This window comes from Larimichthys crocea, chromosome X, assembly GCF_000972845.2.
Source record: "Larimichthys crocea isolate SSNF chromosome X, L_crocea_2.0, whole genome shotgun sequence".
In the NCBI taxonomy this organism is placed as follows: domain Eukaryota; kingdom Metazoa; phylum Chordata; class Actinopteri; family Sciaenidae; genus Larimichthys; species Larimichthys crocea.
Window position 1 is genome coordinate 2,952,342 of NC_040020.1, and position 23,654 is coordinate 2,975,995.

The following is a 23,654-nucleotide window of genomic DNA, read 5'->3' on the forward strand; positions in this document are numbered from 1 at the left end:
ATATCAGAGAAAATCCATTCAATAATGCCATGTAACAGATAAAATAACAGCTGAGGATCAGGAGTTTTCTGCAAAGCCCTTAGTAACGTTGTTTTGAAAAGTGCTGTATACATAAAGTTGATTATTATTATAGTGACTGTACTGTCATTATTTTTCCCTGATGGTGAAAAATTAAGGCAGAGCAGAGATAAGGTGTACAACTCTATGAAGTAGAAAGAAGTAAGAGAAATACACCATTAGGCACAATCTCTAACAGTATCTATAATTCTGACTATAACTTTGTCTTTAAAAAACCTTTTTCTTCCTTTAAAACAAGTGAAATATCTGTCAGTGCACTCAGTTTAACTTGTTTTTCATTCAATTCAATCAAATAGAAAATGTTGGAAAGCATGTTGACACACAATTCTGAAAATTAAATATTATGAAGTGGTGAAAGAAGCAGAAGTTTTACAATTTTTACTGCTGTCCAGTAAATAAATATTTTTTTTTTTTGACAACCTGAAGGATGAAGTCCTTCTACTTAACTACTCTACTTAAGACAAATAAACGATTTAAACACTCCTGGATTAACTAGCTCATGAAAAGTTGACTTTTTAGGGATATGACAGTGACGCCACAAACATATGATGATCTTATAGGACAGGGTATAGACTTTATGGCCAAAAGTATTCACGATAATCAATATTATCTCAATATGTGTGTGAACAGAAAGTAACAGTAATAATTTAAGAGGTGCTGGTTTATTTACATAATATTATCAACATGATATCACTATTTCATTATTTTAACATATATATATACTAGTTATCAGCGACACCGCGTTGACTCCTCTATCATAGACTATGGTGTGAACACATTGCTCTCAATGTACAGACACAGATATAGACATAATACAGCTTGAATACAAGGAGCTCAACCGGTAAACATTAAACTACTATTTGCAGATAAGAATATGTATATGTATGTATATCTATATCTAAGTATAAGTATATGTAAACACACTTATAGACAGAATAAGACAATGGTGCAGAGGGCAAAGGATGTTACAATAAAAATGCTGCATGTAGCAGGTTGGTAGGTGGATATCACAGTACATATATTATGAAGAACATCTATAAATTGAGTATGCATGATGATTTATTTTATACATTTATACATTTTTATATTTAAGGAACAAAAGAGAATAAATCATTTACATACCATCATTTTGAATAGTAAACCCCTGAACTTTAACTTTGAGTAAATGTTTCTATTAATGCTCAAATTAGGTTTTGATTGCAGGACTGTTACTTGTAATTAAGTATTTCCACAGTTACTCGATTACTTAAACGCTTCTCCTTTTATTGACCAATCACAGCACGCCTCTCTCACTGTAGCCAAAGCGACATGTGTGCTCGCCCCTGATTGGCTGAGAGGTGGACCATCTGAACAAAGTGAGGACCACTCCTGCAGCTGTTGCTCGTTCAAGAATCAGGTTCTGGTCTCTCCGGATCTGCAGCCGCTCTCAGGTCAGTGGAAACACGGTTAAAGATCCACATAATGCTTTCAAACATTTAGAGTCCGTCACATGTTATTTACAGAAGGTTTCATGAAAACATCAGGGGAGGGTGGAGAAAAGCTCTGCGCTTATTGTCGCCTATAAATAAAGCACGATCTGCGTCTCTGCATCCTATCTCCGTTTATCTGTCTCATAATAATGGACAGCATGTTCAGTCCACATTCATGTCTTTATCTCGTCTGTGTCGCAGAGAAACCCGCCTATGTGAAGCCTGATATGATCAGATATATGTACACGCAGCATGTGTGAGAAATTAAGAAACTTTTTGTCTAATCTCTGCCTAACCTACTTTGCGTGTGCACACTGTGTCAGTGCACAAGATAAGATTGGACCAAATGTGAAAGAGGAACAGCATTAGAAACCATGCGTCTCTGCATCCCCTCCATGTCTGCTGGCACCGGCAAACCGGTATGCCTAACCACACATGGGCTACATGAGGAAGTCAGTAAAGCACACTGAGACCTATAGCTCGAGGTTGTTACCAGCTCCATGCATTCATTTCTATAGATTACAATATGAAACTCTATCTGCAAACTCTAGAAACTTGTTTGACTTGTGAAAAACCATCACAGTGAACAACAACAAGTCTGTATCATAGTGTAGACTTTTCAAATGAATCTGCTTTTTTAGCCAATTTGAATATCAGACATGGACATATATAAAACATACAAACATGTTTGGTGGTAAGGAGTCCCTAAATATGTTTTTAAAGAAGGTTTAATCAAAATATTTACCATATGTAATTTATATAGGGGGGTTTATGTGCTACACTATAGAGCTGTGAAACAGGAGTCACAGGTGTTTCCCCCCATTCTGTTTCCATTTCAGTGTTTTCTTAAAGCAGAAGAAGTTAGCAGCCAGCAAATATTAGGTAACTAGTCCAACAGCAAGATCGGCGAGTCTGTCTTTTAGCCTTTTTTATTTAACGAAGCTCTCGCCAACGACTAAAAGTCAGTCAAAATTACTCTTCTTCTTGCTTTCTCCTTTTCTCTTCTCAGCTTCCTCTGTCAACATCCTAATATTTTGCTTATATTGCCCTGCTTGCTCAGCTCCGGTTCTGGCACGACACGGGCTTCCAACTCCCCGTCAGCATCCTTTGGTGGTTTAAAAACACCAACACTTAACCCTCCCCTGGTGTTTTGAGCTCACAGTCCGAGTGAGCCCGGCTAACGAACTGGGCTCACATTAGATAACAGCGGCTACATTTGACTGCAGTTTACTGACCAGCAGCTGGAGGACAACAGAGGGAAAACCAGAAAACATTTTCTCCAATAAAAATATGATCCAGTTTCACCAAAATCAGTGAAATAGTTTGCGGTGTGTGTGACTTAGAGCCGTAAAGCGTTACGTACTTCTTGTGGGTGATCGTACCAGTCGCACAAAGTTACATAGTGCAGACACAAACATTCAGGACGCCATTCACTTGATGACTAGCATCAAATGATGATGATCCTATTGGGTTTATGTTGTTGGCATCATTTTTTATGATTACAACTTTGTTTCTGAGAAGATACTGAGAAAGTGAGTCCTGTCGGGTGGACAAAGTATTAGAGACTTTGCAGTAGATAAATGAGGATATGAGGGGAAACAGAGTGACTTGCAACTTGTGCACACACTGGTGTGGTCCCTTCAAGCTTCACTGTGTACATGAGAGAGACAAGACGTTATTCAGATCAAAGTTTGGACAGTTTTCTGTTATTTCCTCTCTGAGGAGAACAAGAAAACAGAAACTCAGACTGGAAGTGACTTTCAGTTGCAGGTCAGACACCTTTTTGTATCCACCCTGCTCTGAAATGAAGTCAAAGATACTGAATCACATCATATCTGAACTCCTAAATCAGTCAGCAGCGCATGTGGAAGCACTTACTTTATTTCCTTGTAAGTGCCGGCACTCGTGGAAGAAGAACCTGGGTGTGTTGGTGCCGAATAATAGTCCACTTTTTTGGGGGAGGGTATGCAGTTCATGGGCGTGCTTGGGCGCTGACGTCATGTGCATGCTAAGGAAAACTTCCTCTGACAAGAATCTGAGGAATGTAGCTCGAGGGGGTGTTTGTCGTTTTCCCTCCCTTTTTAAATAGCATTTTTGAACACTAGGTAATGCTCTGCTGTGTGGTCACATGAGCACTTACACCACAAACGTGATGATAATAAAGTAACCGTGCACTCTCTATCATGTGTTTTTTGCAGCTTGAGTACAGACACTAAAGCTTTTATGTGAGAGACAACCACCCTGTCACTGCACTGCTTTGGTTATTTGAGAGTACCAGCATGTCTGACTGTTATGAAGCACGCACTATCTGATGTTTATACAATAATCCAGAGCAGCTCTGACACAAAGGCCTTTTAAAATCAGGAATTTTAGCTCAGGGCAAGATTTAGAAAAGTCATCCTGTCAATTTTTTCCTGAAGACTAAATAGATTTTACAGGAATCATGTGAGAGAAACAAGTTGACCATCTGGCCCTACGGCATCAAATTATCAGCTTCTGCAACAGAGATTTAAAGAGAGGAATGACTTTTCTGAGGATATAATCGTCCTCCCAGTGGAACTTCTTGGAAAATATCATCCTTTTAAAATAAATCATCTCATTCTGGTAGAAAAATTTGCAGTTAAAAATAATTTACCCCAGAGTATGATGATGGAAAACTGGCTTTATATCTCTCTTTATACCTCTACTTTTCATTTAGCGTGGCTCTATATAGACTATATCTACACCTGTAACAGGTGCGTTGTTGAGCTAAAGCGATTAGTCAATGAAGTGATCAACAGAATAATAATCAGCAATTATTTGACAGGTGATTCATTATTTAAGTAATTTTTCAAGCAAAAAATGGCAGATTTTCTTTTCTAATTTCAGCTGCTCCTCAGATTTTCTTTGTCTGATCTGAGAGTAAACTGAATATTTTGAGGTTTTTGAACTGTTGCTCTGCCAAAATAAACAATAATATGTCATGACATATTGTCAAGTTTGAGGTACTGTGATTGTGGCTTGTTTTTGTTTTATTTTCTTACATTTTATAGGCTATATGACTATGAACTATTAATCAAGAAAGTAATGCAAATAGCTGTAACAGTCTAGTTTTACAACTTAAATGAATGTGGGAAAAGTAGCAGTGAACCATACAGAGTTCATTCAGCAAATCACTAAAATTAAAGGTTTTTTTGAATACTAGTAGCACTGTGGAGTAATGTTTGTTAAGTGGGTCCTCACTGTTTGTTCATGTATGCACAAGGATGTATTACACAGTAATGGTCTCACACCATTTTGCTGATTGGCATCTTTGCAAATCTTTTGGAAGGAAATGCGTTTGACACCTTGACACACAGTGTGATTTGGTGACAAACTGTGACTCCAAAGTGCATCTTTAAGTTTGAAGATTTGCCCAACCGTTGTTGTATATTTCCTTCTGACCTGCAGCGTAGAGGTCATGTATTCTGATGCTGTGCTGGTCGCCGGTGACGGGTGCATGACCTTTGTTCCACTTCACGAATCCCATCCTCCACCCTCCCTTCCCCGTATTTTTCTCTGCCATGTGACCACGTGACTGGGAGTGTGCGATTTCATCAGTGAGGTCGGGACCTGCGGTCTTGAGCCTATTTGTCTTGTGCAAGGTCAGCCTTTGTGCCCAAAAATCAGGGTTAAATGTGACTGGAGGAGGATGGACACGAGTCCGGCAGTGGGTCGACACAGATGTCGCCACATGAGCTGCAGCAGTTGTGCGGTTACAAGCAGCCGTCACCATATTTCTCAGCGACTGTGTGGTGCAGCGTGTCAGCCGACCTGCCACATTCAGTACATGCGCTGAGTAGGTTTAGGTTGTCTCTTCCTGTTTGCGCTTTTACAAGAGTGCTGCTGATCTGCCCTACTAATCAAGAATCGGTGGCCTGTGGGTCGCACTGCAGCACCCTCATGTTACCCTACATATAAGAGGACTTACACAAGAATATATTGACTCCTTGTATTCAGATTGCTTCCCTCTCTGCGTGCTGTACTATTTGTAAATCTGCTGAATTATCAATGAGGTATCGGCAGCCGGACTGAAAGATGAGTCAATAACACATGGATTTCACATGTCAGTGTTTACCGTTTTTAGAACGGGATCAATAGTGAACCATGTATGTGCATCTTTGCCAACGCATCAGAAAGTCGTCCGCAAGTTACCAATATCTGAAAGACTGTAGCAGGGTGTTGTAATGTGTCTGGGTTTGTCATCTGGGGAAGGAGTCGTAGTGTGAACACATAATCTTGACCTTGCTTTTACAATCGCTGGCAAGCATCGCATCAAGTCGGCAACTAACACTTATTTTTGTCATCCACTAAAAGCTCAGGTTCTCATTTTGTTAGTTTTACATTATGAATATCGTATTTTTATATTATGACACAATTCAATTGTATTTTTATAACACCAATTCGTAATAAGTTATCTTGTAACACTTTCCAAATAGAGCGAACCCTTTACGATATTATCCACAGAGAGCAAGGAAAAACTTCCTTTTAACAGGCAGAAACTTCGAGTAGAACCAAGCCCAGTTTAGTCCTTGCCTGAATTGGAAATATTATAGCTAGAAAAAATAACATAACTAGAAAAATCTGCATTTACTGGTTAGTTTCTACGCCTGTTAAGCTTTCCGTATGCCACCCTCCAACATGACTCATGACTCCCTTTTCCTACACCCCCATATATCAGTGAATCTACTTAGATTCATGTAGCAGCTGAGAGAAAGCCGTTTCAGAGATTTGTAAGCGAGCGTCTTGTCGTAATGGTATTAAGTAAAGTTTGTTTAAAGGCTCCGTGTGGTAATCCTCTAGAGATGAGGTTGTAGTAATGAGCATAAATCGTCTGACCTGACACAGAAAGATAACTAGCTGCTCTGGTTACAAAACTTCTTTCTTTTTTTTTTTTGATGTCTCCCCAAAGAGGAACATTTCTGAGGAAATCAAGTATGACTGACCAAGCATGTGTGTTTTTTTTGTAACTTCCTGGCTGCGGTTCAGGGCGACTGTTTCGAAACTACAGCTGTAATCTGCTCTCGAGCTGCGAGCTGCTGCCAACTAGTCCTAATATTCTGTTCTGTGTCAAATGAACCAGCTGCCCTTTTTTTTCCAGTGTCTTGTGTGTGTGGGGTGACTGACTAGCTGGCTCTGCCATTGGCTTGTCATCTTCCCAGGCCAAGTATGGAGAGTAGAGGTGGTGGCGGCGGTGGTGGGGAGGGAGGGAGGTGGAGTGTTGAAGTACCTTTGCCTTGGACAGCTCTCAGCCAAGCGGGACACCATGACATCTGACGCACTCGCAGGGAAGAGCTGCGAATCAACCATATATAACCATATTACTATAGTTTGAACTATCAAAGGGTGAAAAAAAAAACAAAAGAAAAACAGGAAAAAATAGCAAAAATTAATTAAAATTGCTAATTTGATGGTGTTGATCAACAAAAACAATCCTCTGATATTTATATTGTTTAATAGTTTCAGTATTTGTAAGTAATCATAGGCTCCAGCTTCTTCCTTCTTTCTTTTTTTATATTTCATTGACCAAATAATGTAAAAATATCAGCATAATGTAAATAAAGTAAAGAATATGTAATTTGATTAATCGCTTAGATGATTAATTTGTCAAAAAATACTGTGATACCAGTTAATACAATGAGATATCAGTTAATATAGTGGCATCTATGCCTTGATATCTCATCTTATTATCCATATGATTAAAATTTGATTTTGTAGTATGTTGGTTTGTCAGGTATTAAATTTGCTGAATCAACCAAAACTGGCATTACTTTCTGGTTACTTTATCATTAAAATTCATATAATATCAGGAAAGCCGTTTATATATGTCGATATCATGACATAAAACTGCATATACCATGACAAGGTTTAGAATAGGATTTTATTCATATGACCCTCCGCTACGTTTCAGCCTTGTAATACAGGTTTCTGCTACACTCCATGCTGACATGCGTGTGTTTTGCCTTGCCACGGCTGCAGCTGATTACACTTTACTCTGCTCTCAGGCTTGCTGTTTTTTACTCTCAGCAGAAAATGTATAACTGCATGTGTACAATATGCGTGAAGCACTCCACCCACGGTTTAATATGAGAAATAGATCGTGACAACTCTGTGTTAATCAACTGGCACTTATTACCCATCTTAGACTCTGAGGAATCTGCACACAGCTTTGTGTGTGTTTGTGTCAGTGGTTGTGCTCACATGCTCTGAGATATCAGCATGAAAATATGGGAATCTGTCAACATATCTATTATGTGGAATACAAAGACCGTCTTGTAATCAGTGTGTAATTCTTCATTCGACTACTTCGTCTAGATTGGATGCTCGGCAACACGAGATATGTACGCGCTGTGTCCAGATATGGTGTGATAAGATATTCGGCCTTGAATAAACATTACTGAAAAATGCTTAAATCACTGAGATCAGCGCTCACTTCACTCTGTGTACAGCTGTAATCCACTCCTACATTTATTGTGTTTGAGCTCATGACAGTAGCTATGTTTGAAAATCAACCTGCTACTCGTGTTGGCCTCCAGTGAGTGGCGAGCAGCTCCTCACACGTCTGTGTTTCTGTTTGAAAGGGGGCGTGTCCCTGCTATTCATAGTTGTGAGAACCTCTGAGGTCTATTAGAGGTCAGTGGTCAGTCCTTCTAATAGCAACTGCTGCAGCAAAGGGCCTTTCAGATAACTATACCTCCTCCTCTGCCTCTGGACACAGTCTCTGCCTTTCTTCATATACAGTACACACCGTGGGACTGTGAGTATGGAGATTTATTATTTGTTTGATTTATTCATAATCAAAGCTGAACTAAAAATCCATTTAGCTGCTTTTAAGTTTCAGGCATACAACTTAATCATTGCTGGTCTTTCATGGGGTGTAATAGTAACACCTGTAAGTCTTTAGTGGAGGATTTTAATTACATTTTTACAGCTTTTAATGAATCAATACTTTTCTGTAATCTTTGTTTTGATATCTAAATATGAAAATCTATGATTTTGCAGCACATTGAACAATTCACTGTACTTTGAGTTGTCATTCGAAATCAATAAAAGGAAAAAAAAAACATATGGTAATACTTTGTCCCACTTGGCACTGGTTCCATGTCACGGGCTCGGTGATAATAATAGAAGTAGGTGAAAAGTCAATTGTCACCTCTGTGGTGGTTGTTCACTTGTCCACACAGAGCTGCTACCATCTAATCTAGAGGTCAAATGAGTTGAACGTGACGTACAGAACGCTGCCCAGCCTGATAACAAATGAGCATTAAATGTTAAAGCAGTGAGTTATTAATGCATTTCCAAAAATAATTCCTGGTGGGATATATGAGCTGCTCAGCTTAAATCGGTCTTTTTCGCCGCTGGTCATCTTGCATTATACATTCACATGTAATTAGAAGGCACAGGCGGATCTTTTGACTGTCGTGTTAGTGGAAATACTGTATATCGAGGACTTTGAAGAGCGTGAGTTCATACCTTAAACATCCAGACACAACTTCCCTTCAGAAACAAGTCGTGTAGTGTTCAGTGCACAAAACTCCACGGAGGCTTGTGATGTGATAATGTGTGTGTGTGTGTGGAGTCTTGTTTCCTTCCTGTGTCTTTTGTTTCCAAGTGCACAGCTGTTGAGTGGGATAACACATCTTTCTTTTGTATACAACATTTGTGGAAGTGCAGAAGAAGAAAAAAAACATGGCTTGTTCAGCAGCACTGTTTGAGTATCTGTTAGAGCAGCGTTACTCAAACTTCAGAAAATATTCAGCTCTCCAAGTACAACAATTATGACAGATGTTAGAATACAGTAGCGTGGCCGTTCCTGTTCAGCTACAGACGGTTTACACAGGAGGCAGGTTTACAACTACTGTAAGAAGATTATTCATTGTTGACGGTTGTTGAATCCTGAACAGAATCGGGTTTTAAGATCAGGGGCTAATTTGATGTTAAAGGTGCACTCCTCTGTGTTTTTGAGCCATTCATTTTATCCCGGTTTGCTGTCTTGCCATCACATTTTAAGTAGTTTGCAACCTCATAGTTTATTTTCATTCCAAATGTAGTATTAATATGTTTTTCAAAAATATTTCAGCGATTTCTCCAAGTACCACTACAGGCAGGTCGATTATGTTAGATTGTACAAAATGTACCTAATAAAGAGGAAAATAAGTTGTAATGTACGAGATCAAAGCATTTAAACGCGACTCAGAGGTGAGGCGGTGTTAAGAGCTTCCTGCGGTCAGGAGAGACTAATGAATCTGTGTCATATGTTTTTATGTAAACAGATTTCCATTATTAAACACTTGATTATCTCGAGGCAGATCTTAATATTGCATGAGCGAAATAATCGATTATAGTCACGCTGCGAGATTGGTCGTCACTGAATCACACGGAAAGCCGAACGCTTTGAGTCGCTGTGAATCCATCCATGAAACCTTATTTTTAGTTTTCTGCTGTTTATTACATCACTGCATCACTGTCGCTTGAAGTGAAATCAAAGAGATAATACCAGTGATTTAGGACATAATCTTTAGAAACTGTCACATTTGACAGAAACTATAATCGATCATCAAAATAGTTGCTGCTTTATTTTCTGTAGATGAACTAATCAGTTAACTGTCTAGTCATTGCAGCACTGCTTTCATACCTTCTCTCCCGTCAATGCCTTTGCCTAACGATCGCCTTTCTGTGTTACATCGGATCTATTCACTGTTGCGTGCATTTGTGAACATGTTGACAGAGACAGAGAAATTGGCCTGCAGCTCTGAATGAGACTACTGTTCCTCAGTTGAAGTGGGCTGTCATGCTGCCGTGTAAACATCTCAAACAAGAGACCCATTGATTAGAAAGATGAAAATACTACATCCTGCTCTATCACCGCATCCTCGGGGAAGTCTGTAGGAACAGCTTGTTAGACCATTAAGAAAGAAGTGATTATAGCCGTACTGTTTATCTTATGTTAGAACAAAACTCTGAAGAGTTTTCAAATCTAAAAATGTTCCTGTGTTTTTTTTTCTGCAGGGTCAGTGCAGAACAATCATGCAGGCTCAGGAGATCCTGAGACAGCTGCGGATTATTCCCGAGCTGGATGATCTTCGGCAGTACGTTCGCAGCTTTCCCACCAATGCGCTCATGGGCATGGGCGCCTTCGCTGCCATCACCACCTACTGGTTCGCCTCCCGGCCAAAAGCCCTCAAAGCGCCCTGTGACCTCGGCCTGCAGTCAGTAGAAATACCAGTAAGTGATCTCTTGCCCTTTCTTCTCTCAAATGAATTCATACAATCGGGATCCTACAACACAGAGAAAGAAGATATGCTGTGTGTCAGAGGAATAACTGAAGCGTGATCCATCCACTGGAATGCAAAAGAAAGCGAAACAGCAGAGCTCATTCAGCAGGAATGTTTTCGGGATCCTCGCCAGAAACTTTACAGACAGCTGGAGTTCACAACATCCTCCCTCTTAGTCACATTTAAAGTAAATTTTGGTAAATCCAGGTCATCCTTCTGTGAGAAGAAGAGCAGCTGGAGAGGCTTAAAGCAGGATTCGGTCAGTACTAGTCATAAATCAGTGATTTGTTTGTCTTTTTTTCTTCTTCTTTTAGGATGGAGAGCTTGCAAGGAGGTCGACGCTAAACGACAGCGAAGAGCTATTGACTCACTACTACAGCGATGGACGCACGATGTATGAGGTGCTCCAACGAGGAATCCGAGTATCAAGTGAGCGCGTTCTCCCTGAAGACTCAAGTCTTTTTATAATTCCTCACACGAACACAGGTAAAGGTGAGCTTTATTTTTCTTTCACAGATGATGGACCTTGTCTGGGATCGAGGAAACCAAACCAGCCGTACGAGTGGCAGTCCTACAGAGAGGTGAGACGTGGATCACAGACCAATCCGATGCACAACGGTAACGTGGTTTATGAAGAAAACAACTTTTGGTTTTTGTCTTGCACAGGTGGCAGATAGAGCGGAGCACATCGGCTCTGCACTCGTCCACAGAGGACACGCTCACACAGGAGACAAATACATTGGCATCTTTTCCCAGAACAGACCAGAGGTACAACAAACCCTCATCGCCCTTTGTGACACTGTTGCCGTACTGTTAGTGTAGCCCTGCCTATAGTCTGTTTGCCACATTGTAATGTAAGAAAAACTGTATTTAGATGTAGACTACAGCTGTATCTGAAATCACTTCCTTGTGATTGTTTGCTACTCCCTCAATCCCTTAAAAAATCTCAATTCTTGGCTGCGGGTCACATCTCTCACCCACATCTAGGCACACCCTGCAGCTGTGACTTCCAGTGTCCCCGTGGACACGGGAGGACAGCCAGGTCCTCAGCCTTGGACATGAGCCATTAGGCTAAGGCTCCTGATGGAGCTCACTGGAGGCTGTAGAGTCAGTGTTAGGGATTTAGGCTGAGATTCCTGCCTGAGTCCACTGGAACATGCTGGAGGCTGGTTATGTGATTTGGGTTTGGCTCATGAGGATTGACAGCCTGCTGGAGCTGTGTCGCTAATTCAGAAAAACAGATCAAGTGAATAAACGCAATACTCTTCTGTAGTATATAGACTGTTTTGAAGTTGGCATTGGGTCCTGTTGAAGCTGTATTATCATCATTGCATTGTGTTGTACATTTTTTCCATGACTGACGATATGTTTTCTGTCTCTCAGTGGACCATATCAGAGCTGGCCTGTTACACATACTCCTTGGTGGCTGTTCCATTATATGACACACTTGGCACAGAGGCCATCGGTTACGTTATTGACAAAGGTAACACAGAAGGGCACCTTCGAAACACTAACCACACACCAGCGTTCTAGATCAAGGACGCCGACAACAGACACAAGCCGAGTGGATAATTCGGTGCCGTCTGTTTTTCAGCTGCCATCTCCACGGTGATCTGTGACATACCCGAAAAGGCTCGGATGATTCTGGACTGTGTCAGCGGAAAAGGGCGAACGATAAAGACGATTGTGCTCATAGAAGCGTTTGACGATGAACTGGCGGCCCGAGCAAAGGAGTGCGGCGTTGAGATTCTGAGTTTGAAGGAGTTTGAGGTGAGAATGACATCTTGTGACTTTGTTCAGGAAAATGATCTGTGGCTCCTGTTGTTGCTTTTCGAGTTACACTGTTTAGTTCAGTTATAAAACCCGAGGCCGTGTTTGTCTGTATTATCAGCATGTCACTATATGTTTTGTATTTTTTCCAGGCCTTGGGTAAAGCCAACCTCAAGAAACCAGTGGTAAGTTGTAACAGAACAGATTGACAAAACGCTCTTCATTCTTACTAAATCACTAATTAATCAGCATTAAGTCTGAGAGGGACTAAGATCTAGCATCTTGCACATTTCTAATGCAATATTATTTCAGGCTTCTTGTGCATTAGTTTAGATCTGTGATCTGATTACAGCCCCCTAAACCAGAGGACCTCGCACTGATCTGCTTTACATCTGGAACCACAGGTAATTACACAACTTGTTCCAACTTTAAGCTGTAAGTTAATGTTTTTTTACCTCATGTCTAATCATGATCATCATTTTTTTTCTTTCAGGAGACCCAAAAGGTGCCATGTTAACTCACGGAAATGTAATCTCCAACACTGCAGCGTTCATTAAAATAACAGAGGTAAACAAACAGCCACACTTGGAAAATGTGAAATTTTTATTATTCAGTGTATTAAATCCTAAGATAAATTACATTGTTTAATAATCTGTTTAATTCATGTCTGCTTGTTTTAAAGGTGGATGCTTCTTTCTTTCTTTCTTTCTTTCTTTCTTTCTCACAGCAATAAACTTTGCAAGCATCAGCAAGTGTTTAGCTTTTTTGCCCCAGATTTCAGACCTCTGCAACAACTTCCCCTAACTTGGAGGTTATTGTGGTCACACAGACTAAGAGGACGACTTACCAGAACTTTTTTTACTTATTATTATTTTTTTTTACTTTTCACAAAGTTCCAGGTCTCTGTTAAATAAACATGTGACTTTTAGTGCTTGTACTCATTAATGTCCACAGTGGAATTTTATAATTTTCTTTACGGCACTTAAAATACTGACCGAGCTCAGGTTAAATCCAAAATCTAAAGTTTTCCAAATCGGACGAAGTACTTTCCCAATAATAGGTTAGGATTTTCAGATGTTTCATGATTCTTTAAACACACATACGAGACAGTCATAATATAGTATTTTTATTTATTTATTTTTGGTCCAGTTTGTCACTGAGTCGGTACCAATGTATTCAAAACAGCTTTAATTTCAGTGATATAATGCTTTGATCCAGTGTGAATCTGATATTTAACATGTCAAATTAAAAGAAAATCAACTTTGTCCACCGACACGTCACGTCTTTTCTTAAAATCTAAAATCTGTCTGACTCAGGTCTGCCCTCTGTGACCTCTTTTATCTCTTCCTGTCCATCTTGCCTGTCTGTCGTCCTCCTGTATCCTTCCCCTTCCCCTTCCCCTTCCTCTTCTGTGTATGTCGTCACCCAGGGCACACTGAAACCCAACAGTAAAGATGTGCTCATCTCTTTCCTCCCTTTGGCTCACATGTTTGAGAGGGTAGTGGAGGTACAGTACAGTAACATGCTTGACGTGCAAACACGCATGTGTTTTTGTTTTTGTGTGTCCTCCACAGATAAACTGCATGCTGAGCCTCCATGACATTCATATATCCTATCTCCCACTAGCTCACATGTTCGAGAGGGTTGTACAGGTTCGTGTTGCACTTCATGAAATTCTTTATTTATTATGTTAAAGTTGAGTTTAGGACTACTGTCAGAATTATTGACCACAAGTCACATTACATTATTGTTTGAGACAAGATCATGTGGGAGGTTTGACAATATTGATCGCATCAGTGCTCTGCTACTTGCTTTCATTAACAATATTTAGGCTTTGTGGTGCGTTTACATGATTTACTTCTAACTTAACTTCTTCAGCTTTAGGGTGGAGTATTAAATGCTTGAAAATATGCCACAGATTTAATTTCAGTGAGTTAACACAAACATGAATCCCTTTCCATCAGTGTGTCGTCCTCACGCACGGAGCTCGAATCGGTTATTTCCAAGGCGACATTCGACTTTTGATGGATGATTTGAAAACGCTGCGGCCAACAATCTTCCCCGTGGTCCCACGTCTCCTCAACCGCATGTTCGATAAGGTCAGATATAAGTTTTTGTAGTTATGTTAAACCGATTCACTATTAGCGCGTTACATTTTTCAGGAACTTTCTCCTCTGACTGAAATTCACGTGTCTCGATTCTCACACAGGTATTTAGTCAAGCCAACACGCCGCTGAAGAAATGGCTGCTCGATTTTGCTTTCAGGAGGAAGGAGGCCGATCTTAAAAGTGGTGTAGTCAGAAGAGACAGCATGTGGGACAAACTCATCTTCAGAAAAGTACAGGTAAACATGGCATGCTCTGTTTTTGTTCAACTCTGCAACTTTAACTTAAAATAACGAGGCTTGGTCCTCTGGTATCTTCACAGAATGATAAAGACACATTGTACTTTCAGATTTTATGTTTGATATTTTAATGACAGCATCTGTCACGTCATGCAAACACCTGCCTGAATGAAAGATAAAACACCAGTCACAAGTTCCTCACAGTAATTTCAACAGAGTTTTATGATGTCTAACAAACAATGACCAGTGTTTCAGCGTCTTCCTGTTTGTTTCACACTTCGCAGGCGAGTCTGGGCGGTCGTGTCAGACTTATGATCACAGGAGCAGCTCCGGTGTCTCCAACCATCCTGACCTTCCTACGAGCCGCACTCGGCTGTCAGGTAAGACAAAGCCACACGCATATTTATATATAATAGCTGATTGTTTTGTGTCTATGACTTTGACTAAAAAATAAATAAAAAAACATGCCCCACTCCACAGTTTTATGAAGGGTACGGTCAGACTGAATGTACAGCTGGGTGCACCATGTCCTTGCCCGGTGACTGGACAGCAGGTAAAAACCTCCACAAACTGTTGCTCTTGTTTGTTCTGGTGCAATTTTTTCTTTGAATTATGAAACTGAACTGTGACTTTTGTGGCTCCAGGTCACGTCGGACCTCCTCTGCCCTGCAACGCTGTCAAACTGGCGGATGTGCCAGAAATGAACTACCTGGCTGCCAATGGAGAGGGAGAGGTGAGGAGAGGCTTCAGTAATAATCAAACACATAAACACAGTGGGGTCGTAAAATGTATTTATTTACACTGAATTCAAAAACAAGACTTTGTAGAATCACTTAACGGCATTAAGTATTACTTTAACTTATTACAGAGATCAAAACCAACAGTGAATTTATTCTATTAACAAAGTTTGTCGTACAAACAGTCGGATAAAACACGTCTCAATACTAAGAACTACTGAAAGCATATTTAAAGAGCCGTACAGTGGCGACATACAGTATTCCTTCATTATAGTGACACGGCCTGTGTAGCTTTTTCTAAAACAACTGGTGGCCGTGTCTTTAGTTGTGCAGGTATTTGGTCGCAAACATATATACATGTTTAAAAAAACCAAATGAAAAGTCAGAAGATCGCCAAAGACTCTGAGCACCTTGAATGTCTAGAAAATCTAAAGGAAATCCATCCAACAGTTGTTGTGTTCGTCTGAACTAAGTGACTGTAGTAGACTGACCGACACTACAATCCCTAAAGCCACTAGCATATCATCTCTCTCTCGCTCCCAGGTGTGTGTCAAAGGACCAAACGTTTTCCTGGGATACCTGAAAGATCCTGAAAAAACGGCAGAGGCCATCGACCAGGATGGATGGTTGCACACAGGAGACATTGGGAAATGGCTCCCTGTAAGAGGAACAGGCCGAAGGGCACTATTGTTGAAGTGGTTGATGCATTAAGTCTGGTGGAATAGCATCAGATGCAACCTTTAATTTTAAGGTTTTCTCTGCTGGTTTGTTGCAGAACGGCACCCTAAAGATCACCGACAGAAAGAAGCACATTTTCAAGCTGGCACAAGGAGAATACATCGCCCCCGAGAAAATAGAAACCGTATATAATCTCAGTGATCCAGTGGCCCAGATATTTGTTCACGGTGACAGCTTACAGGTAACTAATTCATATATCCTTCATAATACACAGTACAGTTTCTAGTTTGGCGCTGATCTTCCTGTTAATCCTTGTTGTATTTTTCCAGGCATGCCTGGTCGGGATAGTCGTACCCGATCCGGACTTTTTACCTATTTGGATCAAGAAAAAAGGGATTGAAGGATCGTACTCTGAACTGTGCAAAAGCAAGGTGAGATGTAGTCAGCAGCCCAAACACATTATTAAACAAACAGCGCCACCTGCTGTGCACGCTCACAATTTTCTGACTGTTTTTGTAGGAGGTGAAAGACACTATTCTGCAGGACCTACTGAGGTTGGGCAAAGAAGCAGGACTCAAGTCTTTTGAGCAGGTGAGTGTTGCCATGTTTGACTTCATCCTTAAAAGTTCAGCTTTTTTGTTGCATTTTATCTGGTAACAGAAACTTCTTTAAATACAGTAACATATTTGATTAAAACAAATTTTTTCTCTTAAGGTGGAGCTGAAATGATTTGTCAATTTCATATAACTCAGTAAATAAACTATTTTAATATCAGATATGTTGTTTAAAGTCCAGTTACATCTGATAAATTGTAAGAATGTTTTGCTTTTTTTTCTTCAGAGTGAAAATAATCAGCTGATTAATCGATTACAGAAAATAAACGTCACTCGCTCTTCTTTCTCTGCAGGTGAGAGACATCACATTACATCCGGAGATGTTCTCTGTCCAGAACGGCCTGCTGACGCCCACCCTGAAGGCCAAGAGGGCCGAGCTCCGGCAACGCTTCAGAGAGCACATCGATGAACTGTATGCCAAAATTAAGATGTAAACTGGGATCGAGGAGTACTGTAGGGAAGGTGACAATCATTAGAGCACACAGCCAGAACCAAATAAATAACCGAGGGGGGATTTCAGTTGATTTTTTTTCCACGAGTGACAGTTTTAACAATTTCTGGGGATTCAAACAAACTGAATAATGAATCAGTTTGAAATATGTATTGTCTCCTATCTAATTACACAAGGGCTGTACCTCATTTTGTCAGTTTAAATTGGATTTTGACCGTTCAATAAGATTTGATTTATTCTTTTCTTTCTTCAGTTCAGTGCCACACCAAACCAAGTGTTACGTCTTAGCCTACCTCATGTTTTAATGCCTATCTGTCATCTATGATCAGATTTCAGAGAAAGTAAAAAAAAAAAAAAGAGTGTGTCCTGCTCATAGTTCAGGTATAAAATCCCAGAGCACCACAGAGCGAGTCTACTGCTAGGCTGCTGGCAACGATGTCAGCCGAAGAGTGAATCGCAGTGGAGGTGTTTGTACTAATGTCTAATCTGGTTTAGACAATTTAGCAATCACTGGAGCGTCACACTGTCCATTTCTATCGGCCTTCTACACTTTAATAAACACTTTAGCCTGCCATGCTGTTCCTCCTGCACTGCTTTGTATACAATGACACCGCTAAAGATTCTGACTGACAAAATGAGTCGACTTTGAATTTTCTGATGAGGATCATTTTTGTGGAGAAGCCTTAAAAGCCATCGCTGAATAATCCATGAGTAAAAGCGGTAACACACAAAGGAGAAGTGTGACTTGCTCATGCCTTAAGTGACATTTAGTCCGTTTACTTCATGTCCAGATACACCTAAATAAACATTTCTCTTTTTTTATTCTTGGGAGCCACAGAAAAAAGAAATCAACTTGCTTTTACGGCAGTGACATATTAAATATTTATATACCGGGCTATTTAATGCTTGGCGATCTATTTAAGTTGATATTTAATGTAATCATTAAACCTGTAAATAGTGCTGAAAAGTGTATTTGTATGCAGACTATCGTGCCTGATACTCTGTAGTTGTAATTCCCTGCATTCCCATGTTTATCAATGCTGCAGGCTAAAGGACTGATAAACCTGTTTTAGTGCACAATTTAAGTTGTTAGCCTATTTGGGAATCTTGTTGCTTGACAGACTTTCTGTGCCTTTTTAAAACACTGCATGTAAATTATTTCACGTTACTATTGGATTTTCAAATTTCGGCGTCGCAGGATGAAGCTGCATGTCGTCATTAACGCGCACGACTTCAGGGTAAACGTTTGGAGCACTGGCATCACGGATCATTTAGGGAAGCCGGTTTTTCTAAATTAATTCCAATTAATTAATTTCAGCATTTCACATTTACTTTTCAGTGAAACCACAGAAGCATTTCAGCTGTTTGACACAAAGTATGATTTTAATGATGATTTGACTGAATTATGATCATTACTTGCATCTAATCATGTCTAGGCTTCCTTGACAGCTTTAAGCCATGTTCTTTTTTCTTTTTAATATTGTAATGATGTGCAGTTTTGTGCTGTAGCAAGTACAGTAGCTTTATTTGTTAACTGTACCAAATAAATACTTTTCTCCAAAACTGTGTTATGTAGTTTGCCTCTTTTTAAAATGAGAAATATATTTCAATGGTCCCTAAAAAGGGCATCCACGATTTTTACAAACAGATTGTTGTAATTGTAAATAAAGTGCATTAATCCATGTATAATGGCAACACTTCTGGTTTCCATATTTATCACTCAAACACTATGTAAACATTAATAAATGGTTTATAACACTACGTAGTTACAGGAAGCTATAAAGGACAGAAAGACATTTTTACATTATTACCTCAGAGTGTCTGGGTGTTCACAGGAGGAGTTGTTAGGGTTGCAAAACTTGAAGTTATAGTGTTATAAACCATTTATTACATGTTAGTACACTGCTTATGAAGCTTTACGAGTATATTTGATGCTATACAGCGAGTGCAACACTTCAAAACCTCACCGTTACTTGGAATCAAAATCCGCCATGCACGTGAGCAGAAGCCGATCAGGAATCTCCTCGTTGTTTTGCTCAAAGTCGTCCAGACTCTCTAAGTAGTCCTGGTCATCCTGTCCGTCTCCCCACGCATCAACAGAATCCTCCCCTGGACGCGCTCTGCTCTGTGCTGGAGCCTGGCTGGGTTCAATGTTGCCAGCATCGTCCATTAAGTAAGCCTGGTCTTCATCATCCTGTCAGTGGACAGAAGACACGATCGTTGCTGCTATGTTGTGATGAACACCATGTCTGAGCATTAAAAGATGACATACAGGATTTCCTGTGTTTACTTTGTCGGGATGCTAGTTAAAAGTGAAGCACACAAACCAGCGTCATGATGTAGCTGACGCAGATCTCCTGGGGCAGTGGGTAACCTGTAACATTAGAAAGGTTTATCTCAGACACTATTGTGAATTTTATTAGCCCACAGACAGATGAGCTGTTTCAAATAGAAAGAGTCAATATGACAGCTCTTGCGGTCTCGACATACTTGAGGACCTGAAGTTCCTGCATTCAGGATCATGACACTTCTGGTACCACGCTTCTTCTTTGAGATCCACGACGATCCTGCAAGAGGCGGATGAAACCAAAATCAGAAGGGCCGACAAACAAAGCATGTGAAGAACTTGATAAAACCACGAAACATACTGCACGCACATGATGTTGTTGCTTTTATGAAACCTTTTGACGTTCTCACACCAGCGGTATTTTGCAATGTCGTAGACAAGAAGTTGCTCAGAAGCAAAGTAGTTCCATCGTCTGATGCCTGTTGGAGTAAACGTAACAGACCAAATGTTCACAGCAACGTAAAATACTACTAATATTTTTGACAGCCATTCAGTGGCCCACTTATTAGGTACATCAAGCTAAAAAAAAAAGCAATTTAATACAACAGTCCTGCAATAAATCCTACATGTATGTTCAGTTTTGATGAAACTGTTTCATAGAGGTGTTATACAGTATGGAGAATGTAGATGGTGGTGATTCAGAAATCAGAAATACTTTAATAATCCCAAGGGGAAATTATTTTTGTTACAATACACCAGTTTAAGTTAAACAAGTATGTATTGAATTAAATGAATTAAATATGTAACAAGTATTTTATGGACAAAAACACTTGTTAGTATAAAACAATTCAATTCATCAGCACCACAAACTTCATCCTCCAAGCCAAATCATACTTCTGTTCCCTGTTTTTTATATCACTCTGAAATAATTATCTTTGGACTGAACACCTGAAGTTTGGTGTTTACAAATTCGTGACAGGTATTTTAACCTTTTTCTGACAGATTTTAAACCAAATGATTCTGCACAGATTAATCTCTAAAAGTAAATGATAATTAGTTGCGGCCCTAGACAAGTTATGATAGCGACACGTCCTTTTGCAAAAGTATATTTTGTAACCGACACTTACTTCCACGTATTCCATCCTTTTCAACCAGCGTTAATACAAAGTTGTCCACTTCTTGATGAGGGGACAACAGGCAACCAGAAAGTGTCTCTGCCATGACGGAAAGTTAAATACATACATTGTAAATAAAAAATGACGTTGAAAGCTATCAAGGTAAAATATCGATATGCAATAAAGAGAGAAGTCTCTGTTGTCAGTTCAGTGTTACCTGTGTTTGTGGCTGATCCCTGCTGGCAGTGAGGCCTCGAGGTTTTGGCTTCTTTCGTTTCTGGGACGTCCCATGTAAGAATCCTCTGACCTGTGAAACTAATGACACACAGAAATAAGCTCTAATGCTGATGGTAACACTTTCAGTGTATAGAAAATGGAGTTAAATATGTTTAATCTACCTCAAATTACAGACTAAGGAAGCCAAGAATACACTTTCCTCTGCAGAAATTCCCTTCTCAGGTTTGGCAGTAAACTCGTTGTCGTCTGCCACCGTGAATGCAGCGTTCTTTCCGACTTTTGATGACTTGTAAAGACGGAAATTTCTGTTCTTGGTGTAAACACCTGTTTTTGTAAATTGTAATCATAAATATATATTCATAGGTACATGACGTCAAGGTTTACAAAAGAAAAAAAAGGCTCTTACCAAGATCAACAAAGAGACTGTCTTGGCCATCCTTTTTTTTCACCTGCAGAAACCTGAGGTCTGCGTCTTCCTGTTTGCGCCTCTTGGTCTGTGGACTCTCAGACATTTCACCTGCTTTTGCTGCCTCCCCCCTAAGAAATGTTGTCAGTACACAATTGTGAAAAATTAAACAAAGTGATGACAGGAGAGATTTTAAAATATTTATGTTCACAAGTCTGAAAAACAAACCGTGTCTCTGCCATCCCAACACTTTTGGATGTGCTCAGGATGGGTTGAAGAATTTCATGGATAAACCTTCCTAAAAGAAACAGAACAAATGAAGTCACGTTACATTTGGATTAAAATATATTTAAAAAAAACAGTATTTGTTGCCTCCATACAACATGGAACATACCCACGTGTATGTTGTCTTTGAAAGCTGCATTTTGGAGATTGAAGATGAGATGCCGACTGAACTTCTCTTCTGTGCTGGAGTCAAGGTTGAGGACGTTTTTTGAGGTGCATTTAATCCCGTAAACTTCCAGCAGCTTGTCGCAAACATACTGTCAACACACAAAAACACAAAACAGGTAAATATGTATGCGTTTCCTGGTTTGCTGGTTGGTTTCATGTGCGTTGGCTTGGTCACTACATTCAAGCAGACTGTCACTAAAGAAGGGAAACGTAACCCACCTGGATAAGTGAAGACACCATAGTTTTCCCATCGGCTCCTCTGTTGGAGGGCTTGTGGAACTCCAAGTCAAAGTAAAGTTTACAAACAGCGCCCTCTGGTATCACCTCATAGCAGTGCATCAAGGACTGTGTGTAAGTCCTGAAAGAAATCAAGAGACAAATCACCATCACTGCACATCATCATACTGTATCACACACGTTTTGCTATGAAGAGCTGATATTTACCTGTAGTAATGCCACAGCTCACTGTAACTCGTAACCAGGTAGATCCTTTGACCCAGGCCTGCCTTTTCTTTTTCAAGTGCAAAAACATGCACAGCCTAGGGAACGCAAAAGCAACAAATGTCAAATCTAAAAAGACACAGACTGACGAGATATTCCAGCATCCAGTCGGGTCTCGTGTCACCTCTCTGCAGCTCTGAGCGAAGCCGATAGCCATGCTTTGACGAGGGAAGAGCTTCCAGACGGAGGAAGGCTGGCACGGCCACAGTCGAGGTTTGTATGGCGATGCCAGAGGATTGAGGTGGAACGACTGAGCGAGCTGCTCAACCTTCTTCAGTCGGTCTCCCCACTTCTTCATCTTCTTTGTGCTTCAATGCAACTTTTTAATTGCACCCGCAGGACAACTTGTTCATCATTCGACTTCCACCAAAAGCAGCGTCACAGGTCAGCGCAGAGCCCTGGAGACAAGGTCACTTCAGAAACAGAACAGATTCTTATGGATAGATTATTAAAACACCCCAACACCATATAAAGTACACTGGCAAGCATTCAACCAGCTACAACATTAAAATAATGCAGTACTTGTACTTACTTGGTTTACCTGTAGCGGAATATATAAAGTATGTATTGCAGTTTCAGCTTTTATTATGAGGGGTGGCAATAAATAATAGTCGAGATACAGCATTTATAGCTGACCATTTAGCAATAATAACATTTATTTCTGTTGCAAAATGTTTGGTTTTATGTTTAGACACACCATCTCATCCAATGTTTTTATTTTCTACATTGTTTTTTAATGAAAAAATAAATAAATAAATTTCCAGAGTCAGAACTGTTCTGTGTTTTTCTTGTATCAACACTAGTGATCACCAGAGCTATGAAATATTACATCATTCTTACTCAAAGTGCATAAACTGCAGGTTATAAACACGCAAATGTGAAATTATTGGTTATCTTATCGATATCGGGCATGAGGAGCTGGTAATAAAAAAGCTATTATGTTAAAATATGCATAAAAAACATAATTGTGCATTCAAAGTAGGTTTAAAAGTGTATTTTCCCACAAGAGTGAGACAGGAGTAAAGTAAGATGTACTTACGGTGACTTAACTAGTTCAACTTTAACTTTATCTTTATGAAGTGTCTTCACTGAACTCACCGTACAGATGTTGTTGTTATGCAGTCACATGTCACGAAAACCTGAGAGACACTTCCTTGTTTTTCTTTTTTGGCGCGGAAACATCTACTGTTTCCGGTTACAAATGAGGACTTCCGGCCACAT

At 40.0% G+C, this 23,654-nt stretch overlaps 2 protein-coding genes across 7 annotated transcripts; one reads left to right on the forward strand and one right to left on the reverse strand.

The window, feature by feature from the left end:
- The first annotated feature begins 1,409 nt into the window (after positions 1-1,409).
- acsl1a (acyl-CoA synthetase long chain family member 1a) lies at positions 1,410-18,997 on the forward strand. 3 transcript variants are annotated; one of them, XM_027282402.1, is made up of 21 exons: positions 1,410-1,508; positions 10,575-10,790; positions 11,155-11,269; positions 11,357-11,421; positions 11,507-11,608; positions 12,224-12,323; positions 12,435-12,610; positions 12,763-12,795; positions 12,963-13,014; positions 13,104-13,177; positions 14,040-14,117; positions 14,575-14,709; positions 14,820-14,954; positions 15,239-15,334; positions 15,435-15,507; positions 15,599-15,687; positions 16,235-16,351; positions 16,467-16,610; positions 16,699-16,800; positions 16,889-16,960; positions 17,277-18,997. In XM_027282402.1, the coding sequence occupies exons 2-21, from the start codon at positions 10,593-10,595 to the stop codon at positions 17,415-17,417; spliced, it is 2,097 nt and encodes a 698-aa protein (XP_027138203.1). In that variant the 5' UTR covers positions 1,410-1,508; positions 10,575-10,592; the 3' UTR covers positions 17,418-18,997. The 3 variants fall into 3 exon arrangements, with proteins under 3 accessions (XP_027138203.1, XP_019127021.1, XP_019127019.1); XM_019271476.2 differs by lacking the exon at positions 14,040-14,117 and adding an exon at positions 14,185-14,262; XM_019271474.2 differs by lacking the exons at positions 1,410-1,508; positions 14,040-14,117 and adding exons at positions 8,196-8,322; positions 14,185-14,262.
- On the reverse strand, positions 16,608-23,627 carry primpol (primase and polymerase (DNA-directed)). 4 transcript variants are annotated; one of them, XM_027282405.1, is made up of 15 exons: positions 23,532-23,627; positions 22,558-22,831; positions 22,377-22,471; positions 22,152-22,290; positions 21,874-22,021; positions 21,708-21,777; positions 21,480-21,610; positions 21,235-21,397; positions 21,054-21,151; positions 20,849-20,935; positions 20,092-20,200; positions 19,925-20,001; positions 19,762-19,808; positions 19,402-19,628; positions 16,608-16,741 (listed from the first exon to the last, which is right to left on the reverse strand). In XM_027282405.1, the coding sequence occupies exons 2-14, from the start codon at positions 22,729-22,731 to the stop codon at positions 19,404-19,406; spliced, it is 1,563 nt and encodes a 520-aa protein (XP_027138206.1). In that variant the 5' UTR covers positions 22,732-22,831; positions 23,532-23,627; the 3' UTR covers positions 16,608-16,741; positions 19,402-19,403. The 4 variants fall into 4 exon arrangements, with proteins under 4 accessions (XP_027138206.1, XP_027138205.1, XP_019127023.2 ...); XM_027282404.1 differs by having other exon boundaries at positions 22,558-22,846; positions 23,532-23,611; XM_019271478.2 differs by lacking the exon at positions 23,532-23,627 and adding an exon at positions 23,473-23,508 and having other exon boundaries at positions 22,558-22,846.
- Positions 23,628-23,654: the final 27 nt, after the last annotated feature.

Coding starts and splice junctions, on each gene's coding strand:
- primpol (XM_027282405.1), bottom strand. CDS start 22,731: ATGAAGAAGTGGGGAGACCGACTGAAGAAGGTTGAGCAGCTCGCTCAG. Junction 21,611..21,707: donor GTTGGGATGGCAGAGACACG/GTTTGTTTTTCA, acceptor AACATTTCTTAG/GGGGGAGGCAGCAAAAGCAG. Junction 19,809..19,924: donor CAGGAACTTCAGGTCCTCAA/GTATGTCGAGAC, acceptor CTAATGTTACAG/GTTACCCACTGCCCCAGGAG.
- acsl1a (XM_027282402.1), top strand. CDS start 10,593: ATGCAGGCTCAGGAGATCCTGAGACAGCTGCGGATTATTCCCGAGCTG. Junction 11,422..11,506: donor AGTGGCAGTCCTACAGAGAG/GTGAGACGTGGA, acceptor TGTCTTGCACAG/GTGGCAGATAGAGCGGAGCA. Junction 16,801..16,888: donor CTGAACTGTGCAAAAGCAAG/GTGAGATGTAGT, acceptor CTGTTTTTGTAG/GAGGTGAAAGACACTATTCT.